The sequence below is a fragment of the Tiliqua scincoides genome, chromosome 1 (assembly GCF_035046505.1).
Source record: "Tiliqua scincoides isolate rTilSci1 chromosome 1, rTilSci1.hap2, whole genome shotgun sequence".
Classification (NCBI taxonomy): domain Eukaryota; kingdom Metazoa; phylum Chordata; class Lepidosauria; order Squamata; family Scincidae; genus Tiliqua; species Tiliqua scincoides.
Genome location: NC_089821.1, coordinates 70,830,163 through 70,845,091, shown reverse-complemented (window position 1 = coordinate 70,845,091; position 14,929 = coordinate 70,830,163). Strand labels below are relative to the sequence as shown.

The window sequence follows — 14,929 nt, the reverse complement described above, 5'->3', positions numbered from 1 at the left end:
ATCACCTATGGATCTCCTTGGACATACACCAGCCATTTTGGTGACATATGTCTGAGGAGAGGAAATGGGCGAGAAGGTTTTAAAAAGGGGATAAGATCTGGGGTGTGCCACTGAATCCACTCCCTCCCTCCCCAACAGGCCCAGGTTCTTCACCCAACACACCACAAACTGTCCTCTTATGCTGCTTACCTGCCCTGGCACACACCACTTCAGCAGGCCTCCAATGCTGTTGCCACTTGGTGGCTGTGGCTCAGAAATGGCTGTTAGCGGTGTACCGCTCTGCGCATCGTTGGCAACCAATTTATGACAGTGGGACAGTGTCCCACTGCTGTAAATCCACTGATAGGATTGGACAGTGAGCCAATCTACCTCTGCATCAACTGCAGTGGTTCTCCAGGGCTTTTGACAGAAGTCTTTCCCAACTCTCCCTGGAGATGCTGGGGATGGAACCCTGGAACCTTTGACTTACAAATAAAAAATGGTCCTTTTTTGCACCTGAATGTAACAGAGGTCTCCATATTGCTGCTGCTGCAGCATTCTTAGTCCCACCCAACCCCTCAATTTCTCTTTTGAGGTTTGCATCATAATTCAGAGACAATCCCTTGCTTTTCCACCCAAGTTATAGTTACCCCAAACTTTACCTTGTAGTACAAATTGGTCATCTAGCCAGAATCACATGGCCCAATCCTAATTGGTTTGGGCACCGATTCAACACATGCTGCTGCATAGCAGTCACAAAGCAGCCTCCACCAGCATGCACTGCCAGGCTGCTGGCAGGGAGGCCAGAGTGGCCTCGCTGGCACTGGCAGACAACCAAAGACCCGCTGGAGCAGTTAAGGCTATGTAGGGGGCAGAACAGGGCAGGGGGTGGCTAGAACAGGGCTGTGACGGGGGTGAGTAGGAGGGTGGAGTCAACCCCGGAAGGAGGGCAGGTTTGGCTTTGGTGCATGCTGAATCCTTCCCCCTCTCCTGGCCTCATCCGCCTTCATGGTTCAACTCAGACTTACACCAGCTTTTGAACTGGTGCAAGTCCAAGCTGACTGAGGGCCACCTCAGGGGCTTACCCCAGGGCAAGGGAAAATATGTACCCTTGCCCCAAGGAGGCCTCTGGAGGCAAAAACTGCATTGGGTGTTATGGTGTATTGGGCTGTTAAGTCATCTAGTTCTACATTTCTCCAGCCCAATGAGCTGCCGAGCCATGGTAGAGCTCTCAGGACATGGTACCAGCTATCTCAGGGTTCCCTTACCTGCTCAGTGAGGAAGTCAGTGGGATATGTGGGAGAGGGAGGCACAAAAATTTTTCCTTCCTCTCTGTGCCCGACCTCTCACACATCCTGAGCTGTGTTTATTTAAGTATTTTGAAGGTAGGATTTGAAAAGGACTAGCAAAAGCATAACATGTATAAGTTTGCTCAAGCTTGTTTGATTATTTAGCCTATCAGCTTTGTGTAATCTTTGATACCTTTCAGCACCACAAGCCCCTTACCAGGGAGTGGCAGCTGTTCTCAAAGTCAAACAGTTAAAAGCAGTTTTGGATGTCACGCCTTGCTATTTGCACTCTCTCTGTTCTCTGAGATCTTTGTGATGTCTAAAGCCGAGCTGGTGCATCTTTTATCCATACATGAGTTGTCTCTTTGTCTGGAGCCCACACATTTCCCTACCGGGGAAGATGAAAATATTGTGTCTGGGACATCACAAAGAAGTGCGCAGAACAGGAAGCATCAGTCCTCTTCCTCCTGCAAATTGTAATATCTGTAACTACTCTGACACTGGCAAGAGCACTTGCCAGTTCTTTTCATGAACAAGCCCAAGCATTGAAAAACCAATCTGATTGGGAAGTGCATCAGTTCTGCCACAGCGTTGGTGCCATCAGCATTTTCTTGTGTGGGTGGGGGACTGAGCTTATGTACAGCTCTAGCAAGCATTCCAACATACACTGAACATGCTCCATATCTGTTTTCAGGGGCCGATTTGGAGTGATCCGGGAATGTAAGGAGAATGCCACAGGCAAGCGCTTTATGGCCAAGATAGTGCCATATGAGGCAGAAGGCAAGCAGAGTGTCCTGCAGGAATATGAGATCTTAAAGGGCCTGCATCACGAGCGCATCATGGCATTGCATGAGGCCTACATCACGCCCCGCTATCTGGTATTGATAGCTGAACTCTGCACTGGGAAGGAGATCCTCTACCACTTTGTGGACAGGTTTGCTGGGGAAGGGAGAGGGTGGAGAGGGGTTGGGTCTTAGGAAAGAAACTCAGAAGTCTGAGTGGGGTAGGCATGGAATGATGGAGAGTGTTGGTAGACAAGCAAAGTCATGCAGAGTTACAGATAAAAGTGCATTTGATTTAAGGATTTGCCAGTTTCATTTTGGCCACACATGTTAGGATCTTTGGATGACTGGAACTATTTTAGTTGATCTAAATCTGTGAGGGAGAGATAAATGGACCTGTTCAGTTCAGGGCAGTCCCAGGGCAAGCTATACTACTGAGTCCTAGAACAGGATAGAAATGAAAGATGGAGGCAGATGGAGGGAAATGAAAGTCATTTAGTTCAGTCACTTCCACTTTATCCAAACTCACTGTTGTCATTCAGACTTGACACAGACTGAAGGCAGGATCACACAGGCTATAGCAGCAGTTTTCAAACTCTCAGAGTTTCACTTTTTAAGCTGCAGGGAGCCCTGCAGAAGGTTGCACAGGGCTCCCCGTACCCCCGACAGGCTGCTACAGGGACTGGTAAGTGCATCCCAGTCCCTGCAGCCCCTGGGGATCGCGTCGCTGCCTCCCCCCCTGCCCTGCCCCTTAAGTGGAAAGTGGCCAGGGCTCACAGGCTGGGGCGTCACAACACCCCATTTTGAAAAGCTGTGGACTATAGTATAATAGAGGACGCTGTAGAAAACATTTAGTAAAACATAGCAATGTGGTTTGAAAAAGGGTCCAGTTTGCCTGAAGAGTAGGTGCTGAGGACACTTCCCACATTATGAATCATTGCAGAAATTTGCCTGCAAGCCATGAAAGTGGGAAAAGCAAGAGCAGGTCTGTGGTGTCTGTCACCCTACCTATGCTTCTGACCAGCTCCTGAAGCACGAGCTGTCTTGAAGTTGACATAGGGTCAGTAACATCACTGCTGGATGCCCAAGCCTGGAGAAACGTTAGCAACCCAGCTCCCGGCAACTCAGGCATAACTGATGGGAACGGGAGGATTCAGAAGGGAGGGTAGAAGAGCTAGAAGAAGGGAGAGAGAAAAGAGGGTGATGAGAAAGGCCAGCAGAACAAGAAGAAGAGAAAGATGGGAAGAACAGCCCAGGCAAGAAGGGGACGGGCATGAAGAAGAAGGAGGGTGTAGCAGAGAAGAAAGAAGAGAGAGTATGGGGGATGCCCAAACGGGGCAAAGGAAGGAAGGAAGAGGTGGAGAAGAATCTTCCCCCAGAGGGTTCCACTGAATTGGTGGGCAGGGACTCTCCCCACAGGCAGGGGACTTCCCAGGGCTGGGGGAAGGAGAAGAGACCCAGATAGAGTACCAGCCACTGCTGGGTGACCCAACCCTAGAAGACTTGCCTGGTCAGCACCCCAGCACCCCGAGGCATACTCTCATCCTACCCAAAGAAGGACTGTGCAGAGGTGGATGATGGCCAGCGGTTTTCTGAGGAGGGTTTCACTGGAAGGAAAGTAGGAGAATATTGTGATGGCATATGGTGTCAATAAAGAATATGGAACCAGCACTTTTATTGGTATCTGGTGTCATATTTTGGGGCTTCCCAGTCCTCTCCCCCTACTTCACATGGCATACCCCATCTCCTGTGATGTGGAGCTGACTCCTTGGGGTGTATCTGTAGGGGCAGGGCAGCCACAAGGCCCATTTACCATAGAAATGGCTTCTGAATGAATTCCTGTGAACATGTAACTGGATGTGCTTACAATTTATTAACTCTAAAAATGTGTTAATTTTTGCCTATTTCTCTCATTCTGTTGTCTCTCTGCCCCTCCCTCTGCCAGCTGCAAACTCTGTGAATTGCAAACTCTGCTGGGCAAAGACTTGGTATTTTGCTCATGTTTCTCTGTAAAGCACTATGTACACTAATTGTACTGTAATAATATCAGGAAGTGATCCTGGATGCTACTAAACGTCAGAGACCCTGGGTGGGTTTCTGTTGGTGCCGCTAACATTGATACTCTTATTTCCAAACATCTGAACAGTGTTTTCCAAAGCCCCTTTTTAAAATGTTGGCAGTCAAAAAAATCTGTGTCTGTCCTGGATCTAGCATTGCTCAATATTTTGATTAATGACTTCAACAGAACATTGGATTTCGCTGATGATACAGAACTAGAGTAGGTGGGGTGACACTGCAAAATATTTGGGCTGTGATTCAGATTAGGAAGATCTCAGTCAGATGGAGCACTGGACAGACTAGGGGTAAAACAATAAATCTGAATAAAAAGAGTGATTCGGTATAGGAAAGGAACCCCGAGAGCAACAAGAAATAACTGGATTACCATTTAGGGATCCTGGGAGGTGTGAGAGTTGATTTGCTCCAGTCTTTCAGAATATACATGATTTATTCCTTAGAATTTCCTATATTTCTAATTATTGTAGGTATGAAAAAGTAACCACAATCCAATGCTCCCAAAGAGAGCTACGGTAGAAGCTGATATAGTATAGTGGTTCACAGCCCAATCCTACCCCCTGCCAGCTCAGAGCATGCAGTGCCACTGTGGCAGCCTGTGCTACATTCTGAGGGTCAGCTGGGGACCCGGCAGCCCAGAAGAGGTGAAGACATTTTTTACTTACCTCCCTGTAGGCTGTCTGGTCCCAGTGGGTCTCCTCAGATCTATGCCAGCTCTTTTGCTGGCTTAAGTCTGAAGAGTCTTTGGGGGGAGGAGTCTAGGCTGGAAAGGGGGATAGCTTTTGGTGAGTGGTTGCCACTGAGATTTACCCTGTACGTCCCTGAACTGTCCTTAGCCTCACTCACTCCCTACCCCAATCCACCCTGACACTGACTTACTGAGGTTCTGTCTACTGAGGTTCTGTCATGGCCTCTGAGGTTTTACACTGGCAGCAGCTTGGTTCTTACTCTGTTGGATCACAAGATCCAACAGCGTAAGCCCAGCTAGGATTGTGCTGTAAGAGACTGAACTGTGAATCTTGCCCCTTTTGAATCTTGCTTCTGCCAGAGTGGCCTTAGGCAAGCCACTCCCTCTCAGCATCAGTCTTCCCCAGATGTGACATGGGGAATACAATACACACTTTTCTGGGAGTAAGGCCCACTGAACACAATAGGACTTACTTCCAAGCAGGTATGCATAGGATTGTGCTGGTAAAGGACAACATTTAAATAATATACATTAAATATTTTGCAGACTCAGAAATTGTTCTGCCAAGAAGGTTGGTTCAAAGGCTCAGATCCTACCTATCTCAGAGATCAGGCCTGGCTTATGGCAGGCCTTCAAGAGAGGTTGAGTGAAGGAGAGTAGGAGTTGTACTGGGAAGCTTGTAAATGGATAAAAATTGCTCATGAACTCTTTGCTCATGAATCCCTCAGCATAGCACAATACTTTTGTTACACAGGACTCTTCAATAGCCAGAACTGAAGCAAAGCTAAACCTCAGACATCTACAAAGCCAGACTGAGAACTCATTAAAATAATGTAGCCCAACTGACACTATTTTGAGTTTAATTAGGAGAAGCACCATGGCAAAGACAAACATTATATTTTACCCATGACAGGTTGGCTCTTTACTGTGTTCATTTGCAATGGTTGTAAATTCACTGGTCTCCTACACAGCTGTCCTCTTTGGGGGAAGAGACTTAGTTAAGGGCACAGAACTCACTGACAGTTCCTTGGCTGGCTTTTCTAAAATTGTAACCTGTTATAGCCTGAGGTTCTTGGTTCTCCAGCACCAGTTGCTCCAGAGGTAGCTGCAGGCTAGAATTAACATATATAAAATGGTGTTAAAGTCAGCCCAATCACAGAGGGAAACTAGATAATTTTCCAAGGTGCTAAAATGTCAGGGGTACCTGCCACAGCAACAGACACATCTTGAAAGAGTACTGCTGCTTAGACTTTGGGATTTATTTGCTTTCTCGGTGCATGCTGGATAGACTGCTCTAATCTATGTTAGTGACAGCCCTTAGGAATCTAGTAGTCAATTCAGATTAACCAAGGGTCAAATTGCACAAATGTATAAATGCATTCTCTGAGGTGTGCTTCCAACTGAACATTTCTCCTTTTTCTTTCAAAATAGCCATGTGGGGCGGCAATTTCAGTTAGAACTGGAGTGGAGAGAGGGAAGTTCATTCTGTCCCTAAATGCCATTTTTTCCTTGAAAACTGACCTGCTGAAACAGCAATTTCACTTCAGGAGTAAAATGTCACTTCAAGCAGAGCAATTTTGGGGAAGCAAAAAAAAAAAAAAAACCACCATAGGGGGGCAGAACGAACCTCTCCTTCCCCACGTACTCCCATTCTAAATGGGACTGCTGCTCTGTGTGACAGTTTTAATGGAGAAAAGAAGTGCCTTCAGTTTGAAGCGCACCCCCAAAGCACACATTAAGGTGCTCGTGTAATTTGCTCTTAATGTGAAACAAAACAGTGCAATGGTTAAATGATGGGGATCAAAAGTAAAGTGGGAGGACAGTATCCTGCTCAAGTCTTGATTAATTAATAGCTAGCATGATTCTAAGCACGCAGTAATGAAAGGGGGGGATTTTTAAGTTATCAAGATCTGTAAAACTTCTTGGACTGGCCCTGAATGCACGAAATAGCTTTAGGGAAAGATCAGCGTCATAAAGCATATGTAATAGAAAAGGTTTATAAGCCATTGGAAAACATAGAAAATATACCAATCACAGATCTTCATTATATAGCATAATGTGGACTTGATTAGGGTGTCTCCTTTGTAACAGTATAGGCATTTGAGGTGGGCTCTTGGAGTCCCTGCACCCTCTTGACTGTGCCTGTCTGTGCCTACAGATTCCGTTACTCAGAAGACGACGTGGTGGGGTATATCACACAGATCTTCCAAGGTCTAGAATATCTCCAAGGGCGGCGCATTATCCACCTTGACCTGAAGCCTGACAACATCATTGTCTCCTCCACACACACAGTAAAAATCATTGACTTTGGCTGCGCCCAGACGTACAACCCACTCGTGTTGCGCCAGCTGGGGCACCGTGTTGGTACATTAGAGTACATGGGTGAGTAGATTTATGGAGTTACTTAGCAGGCCAGAGGGTTAGGTAGAAAGGAGCTGAAAAAACCCCCAACCAATATAAGCTGATGAGTTTCTTCAGTACAATCAGCAGAAGAACGCCTGTGCCCAGTTTGGACTTTGGTAAGGAACATCATACACAGGGCTGTGATAATGCTTTTCTTCTTCTGCAGCTCCAGAAATGGTGAAGGGAGATCCCATTGGTTCAGCAGCTGACATCTGGGGTGTGGGAATTCTCACATACATCATGTAAGTAATTGAGGACCAATTTTTTTAAACTAAGCTATGAGGATTCATGAATAAATGTGTTCATTTGGCCCCGATTCTGATGTTTAGAATAGGTAAATGCAAGAGTTTGACCAGCAGGGGTGGAATTACAGGTGTATGTCAGGGAGCAGAAGGTAGAGCTTTCAGATCTCCTTCTGATTCATCTGGTTGTGTCACTACTAAAGTGACAGGAGCAAGCTAGACCCCATCCTGCGTTGCTCCTCTGACTTCCTACAGGTGTCAGCACTTTCCACAAATAACTGACAAATAACTCTGCTTCCCACCAATGTGTTTTTTCTTATTTGTAGCTTGGAATGCTGGCTTAATAGATTATAACAGGGTTTCTCAAACTGTGGGTCGGGACCCACTAGGTGGGTGGAGAGCCAATTTCAGGTGGGTCCCCATTCATTTCAATATTTTATTTTTTAATATATTAGACTTGATGCTACCCTGGTATGTGACTGCATTTGGGGAAATGTTACAGACTTGTACTTTCAACAAGCTACTATGTATATTCTCTTAACAATGATAGCAAATGGGACTTACTCCTGGGTAAGTGTGGGTAGGATTGCAGCCTAGGATCATTAAAAATTTTCCTGCTTGATGATGTCACTTCCGGTCATGATGTCACTTTGGTGGGTGCCGCCAGATTCTTATTCTAAAAAGCGGGTCTCGGTGCTAAATGTGTGAGAACCACTGGATTACCAATATAATTTACCCTCTTGTGTACCACTGTTTTTCCTGGCTACCCTCTCTATTCTGTTGTTCAGGCTCAGTGGCCGCTCACCCTTCTTTGAAGTGGATCCCTTGGAGACAGAGAGCAAGATCCTGGCAGGGCGCTATGATGCCTTCAAGCTGTACCCCAACGTCTCCCAGAGTGCTGCGCTCTTCATCCGCAAGGTCCTTACTCCTTATCCATGGTGAGCATACAGTATGAAACGGTTGACAAACCTAGGGGCAGGATTGCAGGGTGTGTAATAGGGAAGAACTGTCCTGTGCAAAGGCCTCAGACCAGCCAGTCCCAGAATTTGGGGGAGCTTCAAGCCACATCTCAAATGAGAGAGATTTCTCTTCAATGATCCTGATGTCATTTGATCCATGGAATTCCACTACAGTTATAAGGGTGGGATCATAGCTCCTGCATCCAAAAAATTCCAGGTTCAATCTCTGATATCTCCAATAAGATGGAAAAGACCCCTGGCTGGAGCCTAGGGGAGTATAGGCAGTACTGAGCTAGATGGATCAAATGGTCTGACTCAGTATAAGACAACTTTGTGCATTCATAGTTCTTTGACAAAAACTGACCTAGTCTTATGAAAATGTCTGTCCTATCCTAATTTTCAAATCCTGCCGACTATGCCAATTTGTCCCATCCAAATATCTCAACTCCCCATTATTTGGAAGGTGGCAAAGCAATGAAGTCTCTTACAAACATTTCTTGATCTTGCAGGAGCCGCCCCACTGTCAAGGACTGCTTTGCCAACCCTTGGCTCCAGGATGCCTATCTGATGAAGTTGCGCCGGCAGACCCTCACATTCACCACCAGTCGCCTGAAAGAGTTCTTGGTGGAGCACCAGCGTCGGCGCAACGAAGTGGCCACCAAGCACAAGGTCTTACTGCGCTCCTACCATGGCGCCAGCAGCCATACGCCCTAGCCGCGTGCCCTGCTGGAGGAGCCACAGAACATTCCAGCAGGGGGCGTGATGGGCCAAGCACCCATCCACCCAGCCAGGGTGGGAGTGGTCGATATACCTCATGGATCAGGAAGAGTCGTCAGCACTGGCCGCTGTTCTTCATGCCACCCACTAGTCCTGGCAGCAGGCTGGCTTAGGGGGGTGACATGGTGCCTGACGACAGAAAATGGCAGATTCTCTACTGTGGGGTTGGGTTCAGGGAAGGATGACTTGCTCTAGAATATGCAAGAGGCCTTGAAGCTGTTTTGTTACCAAGTCAAGGCCAAGGAGAGGAAGTCCTGGTATTTTCTCCTGATCGAACACCACCTCTCTTGGACAGTGCCTAAAGTGCTACATCTGTGTCCTGTGAAGGTCAAGTTCCTGTGGGCAACCAGTCACTTTTGCCAAATAAGAGCAGATACAAAACGTGCCATTTGCAACCCCAAGCAGTGGGGCATATCTTCCTTTTATATACCAACTTGAGTTGGGAGGGGGAAAAAAATTGGATCAACCCTGGAGGCTTGCCATTAAGGTAAAACAGCACTGGGAAACCTCAGTCCCATCCTGTGTAGCTGACACACAACACAGGGTTGAAGAAGTTTCAGCATCATGGATGTTTCTGATCTCCAAGGCAGGGACTGAGAAGGGGCATATGGTAAATTAATCCTACACTTAGGAGAGCAGCCAACAAAATGGAATGCCAGGGGAGAGAGAAATCAAAGGGTGATGGTTCCGCACTCTACCCACTTCTGCTTGGGTGACACGAAGAAGCTAGACAATGTAAGGCACCTGCCAGCAGTTCTTCCCTGTCCACACCTCCACCATCCCATTAATGCACCATCTCTTTCTTGCTGCCTTCTTTACATTTTGCACATTCTTTTCTGGCATCCACAGATATCTAGTCACTCTACAGTCCCTTCTTGTCCTTCAGAACTGGTACAAACTCCTTTTCCAGCACAACTTCCTGAATCAAGTACATGCTTCAAATACCCCTTTCCATCTACCACCCATACAATATACAATGCACACTCTTCTCCATTAATGCCTTTTCGCCACAGTCCACCTTACAGAACACTCATAACAAATTCCACACAGATAGGAACAGGCTCTCCAGACCTATGCACTTTCTCTTTTCACAGGCACATAAATGCCCCCATGTGCTTTTCCCAGCCTGTAGACCATGTCTCTGATGTGGGTTCATTTCACTGCTGAGGTGGGGAAATGGATGAGATTTATGCCTTCCATTCAATTCAGCCTATTGACCTCTGAGCCTTGGGGTATTAGTGGTGGATGACTATCTCTCTGACATTGGGGTAGTGCACAAATGAAGCCACACATAGAATCAAGAGCAATGAGTTTGTCCACAGGAAATTGGAGGAAACAGGCCCGAGTCTTCCTGTTTTGCTATCTGGCCTTGCTTCCTTAGAGAGCCATACTTGATGTGTGCCACTGAAAAGGGCAGAAGCCATTGTGAGAACTAGGTCTATGAGCTCTCATACCTGCAGGCTCTCTGCACCAGCTGAAGACATCCAGGTGATGGAGAGATACAAACCTGGATCTTGCAGGGTAGGGGAATGGTAGAGAATGTTAACTGTTGAACAGAGCTGGAAGCAGACCCAAAGATCTGGCCAGGGCCAAGGACCTACTGCATGAATGCAATTATCCTGTCCCGGCTTGGCTATGTGAATCCATAACCATGATTCCGTTATCTCTGTCTCCATTCCTGACCCCACCCTATGCCCAAATGTGTTTTGAATGTGGAGATGCTAATTTCCCTCTGGCAAGCAAAGCAACCAAAAGTCAAAATAAATGGCAGTGGATAATCTCAAGGACTCTGTGTGGTCCCTGGCAAAAGTAATAGCCTGGGAGGGGAATTCCCTTATCCCTGAAAAAAAAAAAATAGAATGAAGCTTTCCCTATATTCACCTTTTAAAAGAGCCAGTTGACTTTCTATGTCCCCTCCCACAACATGATGTCAGAAACAAGCACCACCAACTGACCCACCTTTGCATAGGTATAGCATTCCTAAGGACAGGAATTTGCCTGTTTGAGCCAGGCATACAGTTTTCAGAGCTGAGTCCAGGAAACCTTTTGCCAGTCTACAGCAGAAGATGGCCATACACAGGACTGATTGGTTGGGGCCTCCCAACATCATGGATCCACCTTTCCCAAGAGCAGTTTTGCAACTAAAGGAACACCTTAAAAAGGGTTTTTTTAAAAAACAATCAAAAAAAAGGTTAATGAACAAAATGCATACACGTGCAAATTACAATTACAACAAAAACATTGGTCCAATGCATGGGAGGGCTGGAGAAGCAAAATCAGCTTTCACATTGAAGGTAAGTTTGTTGTTTTCAACATGATGGTACAGGAGAAATTGGGTTCGTTTCCAGTAGAGCAAAAAAAAAAAAAAAAGTGCTAGCTTCTCTGTCTTAGGAACATCTTTGTGCAGTCTTTGTTGCATTTTAATTACCCTTGGGGAGACTCTCACAGGTTTCAGTCAAAAGGGGTGACATGTTTTTCAGAAACTGCATTATTACCCCCACACCCACAAATAAAGAGACCAGACTTCGGCTTGGATGCAAATGGGCCACTTTATTGATTCACAAACTGCAGCAGGGCAATAAACTATAACCTCAAGCGTGCGGGGCAATATGGGGGAAAAGGCCCTAGCCGTCTGTCTCCCCCTGCAAACTCATTGGGCGTACCACCTGGCTCGAGGCCCCAGCTGTCAATTGCCAGCCTAGGTCTGTCAACACCACCCCCCGAAGGGGGCAAGGCAGCCGGACTTCAGACCAGTCTACAGAGCCTCATCGGCCTGACAATCCAGACAAGGGGTTCGCCTGCCTGCCTCCTGGAGCCGGTCAGGCATCATGGGAGCGGTTCAGGCTCACCCCTCACCTTGCTGCCTTGGATGGACACCGAGCCAGATACCTACCTACCCAGCCCTGCACGTATCCTGCCCTAAACGACATAAAGTGACCAAACCCTCCCTGGGCCTAAAGACCGCACCACCCATTGCCAGTCTGAGGTAGGCGAAAAAACAGACATCTCAGGGCCAATCACGATGACTGCAAAAAATTCCTACCTGGCCCTTTAAAGCGACCAGCTAATCCCAGACTGGTTAAATGGGAGGGCGGGTGGGGTTGCTGGCTGGGAGCAAACTGAACCCAGCCGGAGCACGCGCTCCAGGCTGGCGCTCTGGCCCCGCCTCTCCCCAGCTGTGATAGCCACTCATGGCAAAGCCTCAGCCTGGTGGCACGAGGCGGGGAGGGGGGTAATCGGCTGCTGGTGCGGAATTGGCGCCAACAGCTTTTATGCATATTTTTGCCCCTGCTTCCTATCTACCTTCCTAGATAGGAAGCCTTCCAGCCTGTTAACCACTAAGTATAGTCCTATCTTTACCTTCCATCTATTCTTATGCCCCCTTCTCCGTAGCACAGACAGCAGCAGAATCTTGTCAACTCTGCCCTTATGCACTTTGATAGCTCACAAATAAGCACAAGCAGCAGAGGAAAAACAAAATTAACAACCATTGTAGGTAGCCATATTGGTCCAAATTTTAAAAAATCATAACATTTTGGATAATGGGATAAGGCCCTTTTGGTTTCAAAGCCTCTGCTGCTCTTCAACTTGGAAAAAAAGCCTTTTCTCCCTGCCTTGGTTTGCTCAGGAGAAGTGTGGTGCCAGTTAACCAAGGGCTGGTCTATGAGACCCTTGGCTATGCTGGGGTGTTAGGGGAAGCCAAGAGGGGCTAGATTGGGCTCCCTGTGCTGCCATGTGCCCATATCTCCTTTACATGGCTTTCTTAGTCCACGGTTTTCAGTTTGCCAAGAGCTGGGACCCACTTCAACCCTCCACTGAAATATGGAACCTCCAGTCAAAAGCCCAGTGGGCAAGTGGTAGACATGGTTCCTCTTCTCTTCCCAGCCAATGGTGGCCAATCACCTGCTACTGTGTTGTTTTTCTCCTTCTTTCCTTCAGAGAGAATTGGATGCAGCCTGATGTGCGCTCAGTTTTGAAAAGGAGAGAGAAACAGGAAGTGAGGTGAGAAAGGCAGAAAGACATTAATCCTAAACATTCTCGCTAGGCAAGGTGAAAAGTTGGCACTAGGAGGAGACAAGATGTCTTCTGCATAAGCAGCATGTCTAGAGGCCAGAGAAAAAGATACTGTCAGTCTAAGCTAGTCAGAGGAGGGCACAGTATACATAGCAGGCTAGCTTGGAAGAATTGGCTGCTTAGGACGGAATGATGGCAGGAAGAGAAAGCTTATGATTAAAACAAGTATAAGAGGTAAAAATCAATATGGGAAATTAAATATTCCCCCACAATGCTCCCTGCCAATTTGCTGACCGAGGTGACTGCTTCAATTGGATGGAGCTAGACCTGCCTGAACCTCAAAACAAAATGTCATTGGTAACACTCCCACAATGCACTTGAGGGCAAGTGGTGACCCAACATCTGGGTGACAACCCACCTGTTGAACACCCCCAGTTGTAGGTTAATCAACAATGGGTTACAGTGCCCATGTATATTTTCTATTCTTGAATCTCATCTCGTTTACACTTCAGTCTCAAGTTAATTACCTGATTGTAGCTAAACTGGTAGCATCCAGGAACAATTCTACAATTTGATTCTGCTGAACATAAGAAGAGCCCTGCTAGATCAGGCCAAAGGCCCATCTAGAAGGTATCTCACTGTGAAATACAGAGCTTCCTGTATCTCACAGTGGCCCACCAAATGCCCCAGGGAGCACACAAGACAAGAGACCTGCATCCTGGTGCCATCCTTTGCATCTGGTATTCTGAGGTGACCTGCTTCTAAAACCAGGAGATTGCTCATACATATCATGGCTTATAACCTGTGATGGACTTTTCCTCCAGAAATTTGTCCAATCCCCTTTAAAGGCAACCAGGCCAGATGCCATCACATGTGGAACTCTGTGGCAAGGAGTTCCACAGACTAATTGCATGCTGGGTAGAGAAATATTTTCTTTTGTCTGTCCTAATTCTTCCAACACTCAATTTTAGTAGATGTCCCTTGGTTCTGGTGTTGTGTGAGAGGGAAAAGACCATATCTTTATCCGTTCTATCCATCTCCTGCATAATTTTGTATGTCTCCCCCTCAGGCGCCTCTTTTCCAGACTAAAGAGCCCCAAACGCTGTAGCCCAGGGGTGCTCACACTTTTTTGGCTCGAGAGCTACTTTGAAACCCAGCAAGGCCCGGAGATCTACCAGAGTTTTTTTTACAATGTTCGCGCCATCATAACATATAACATTTATGTGTACAATGTATGTTGGTGTACCTTGAGCCCCACTGAGAATAACAGGACTTACTCCTGAGTAGACATGCCTAGGATTAGGCTGTGAGGCTGCAATCCTAGCCACACTTACCTGGGAGTAAGCCCCATTGAGTACAATGGGCCTTACTCCCGGCGTTTCCTCCCAGAGGCACCTGAAAGGGGGGGGGTCAGCACTCCGCGATCTACTCATTTTGGCTCACGATCTACCGGTAGATCGCGATTCACCTATTGAGCACCCCTGCTGTAGCCTTTCTTCATAAGGGATGTGCCCCATCCCAGTAATCATTTTGGTTGCTCCCTTCTGCACCTTTTCTGAACTATAGCTCCGGGTACTGAGGGAAAAACTACTTGCTTATTACCTAGCAACAATCCTATGTGTGATCTAGACACTTGGATTAGGAAATGATATGGAAGATCTTCCAAATTCAGCATGCTGCCACTGGAACCTTCATTCTCTTGCACTGCAGGCCAGAATGCTGC

The 14,929-nt window shown here is 47.0% G+C and overlaps 1 protein-coding gene across 3 annotated transcripts in view; it reads left to right on the top strand.

Annotated features, from left to right (window-relative positions):
• The window catches only part of SPEG (striated muscle enriched protein kinase), a 110,691-nt gene extending 99,715 nt beyond the window's left edge, over positions 1-10,976 (top strand). For all 3 annotated transcript variants that reach the window (XM_066611582.1, XM_066611584.1, XM_066611583.1), the window contains 5 exons: positions 1,963-2,202; positions 6,970-7,193; positions 7,381-7,456; positions 8,245-8,394; positions 8,925-10,976. In XM_066611582.1, the coding sequence (XP_066467679.1) occupies positions 1,963-2,202; positions 6,970-7,193; positions 7,381-7,456; positions 8,245-8,394; positions 8,925-9,129 (895 nt within the window). In that variant the 3' untranslated portion in view covers positions 9,130-10,976. The remainder of the gene's footprint in view (positions 1-1,962; positions 2,203-6,969; positions 7,194-7,380; positions 7,457-8,244; positions 8,395-8,924) is intronic.
• Positions 10,977-14,929: the final 3,953 nt, after the last annotated feature.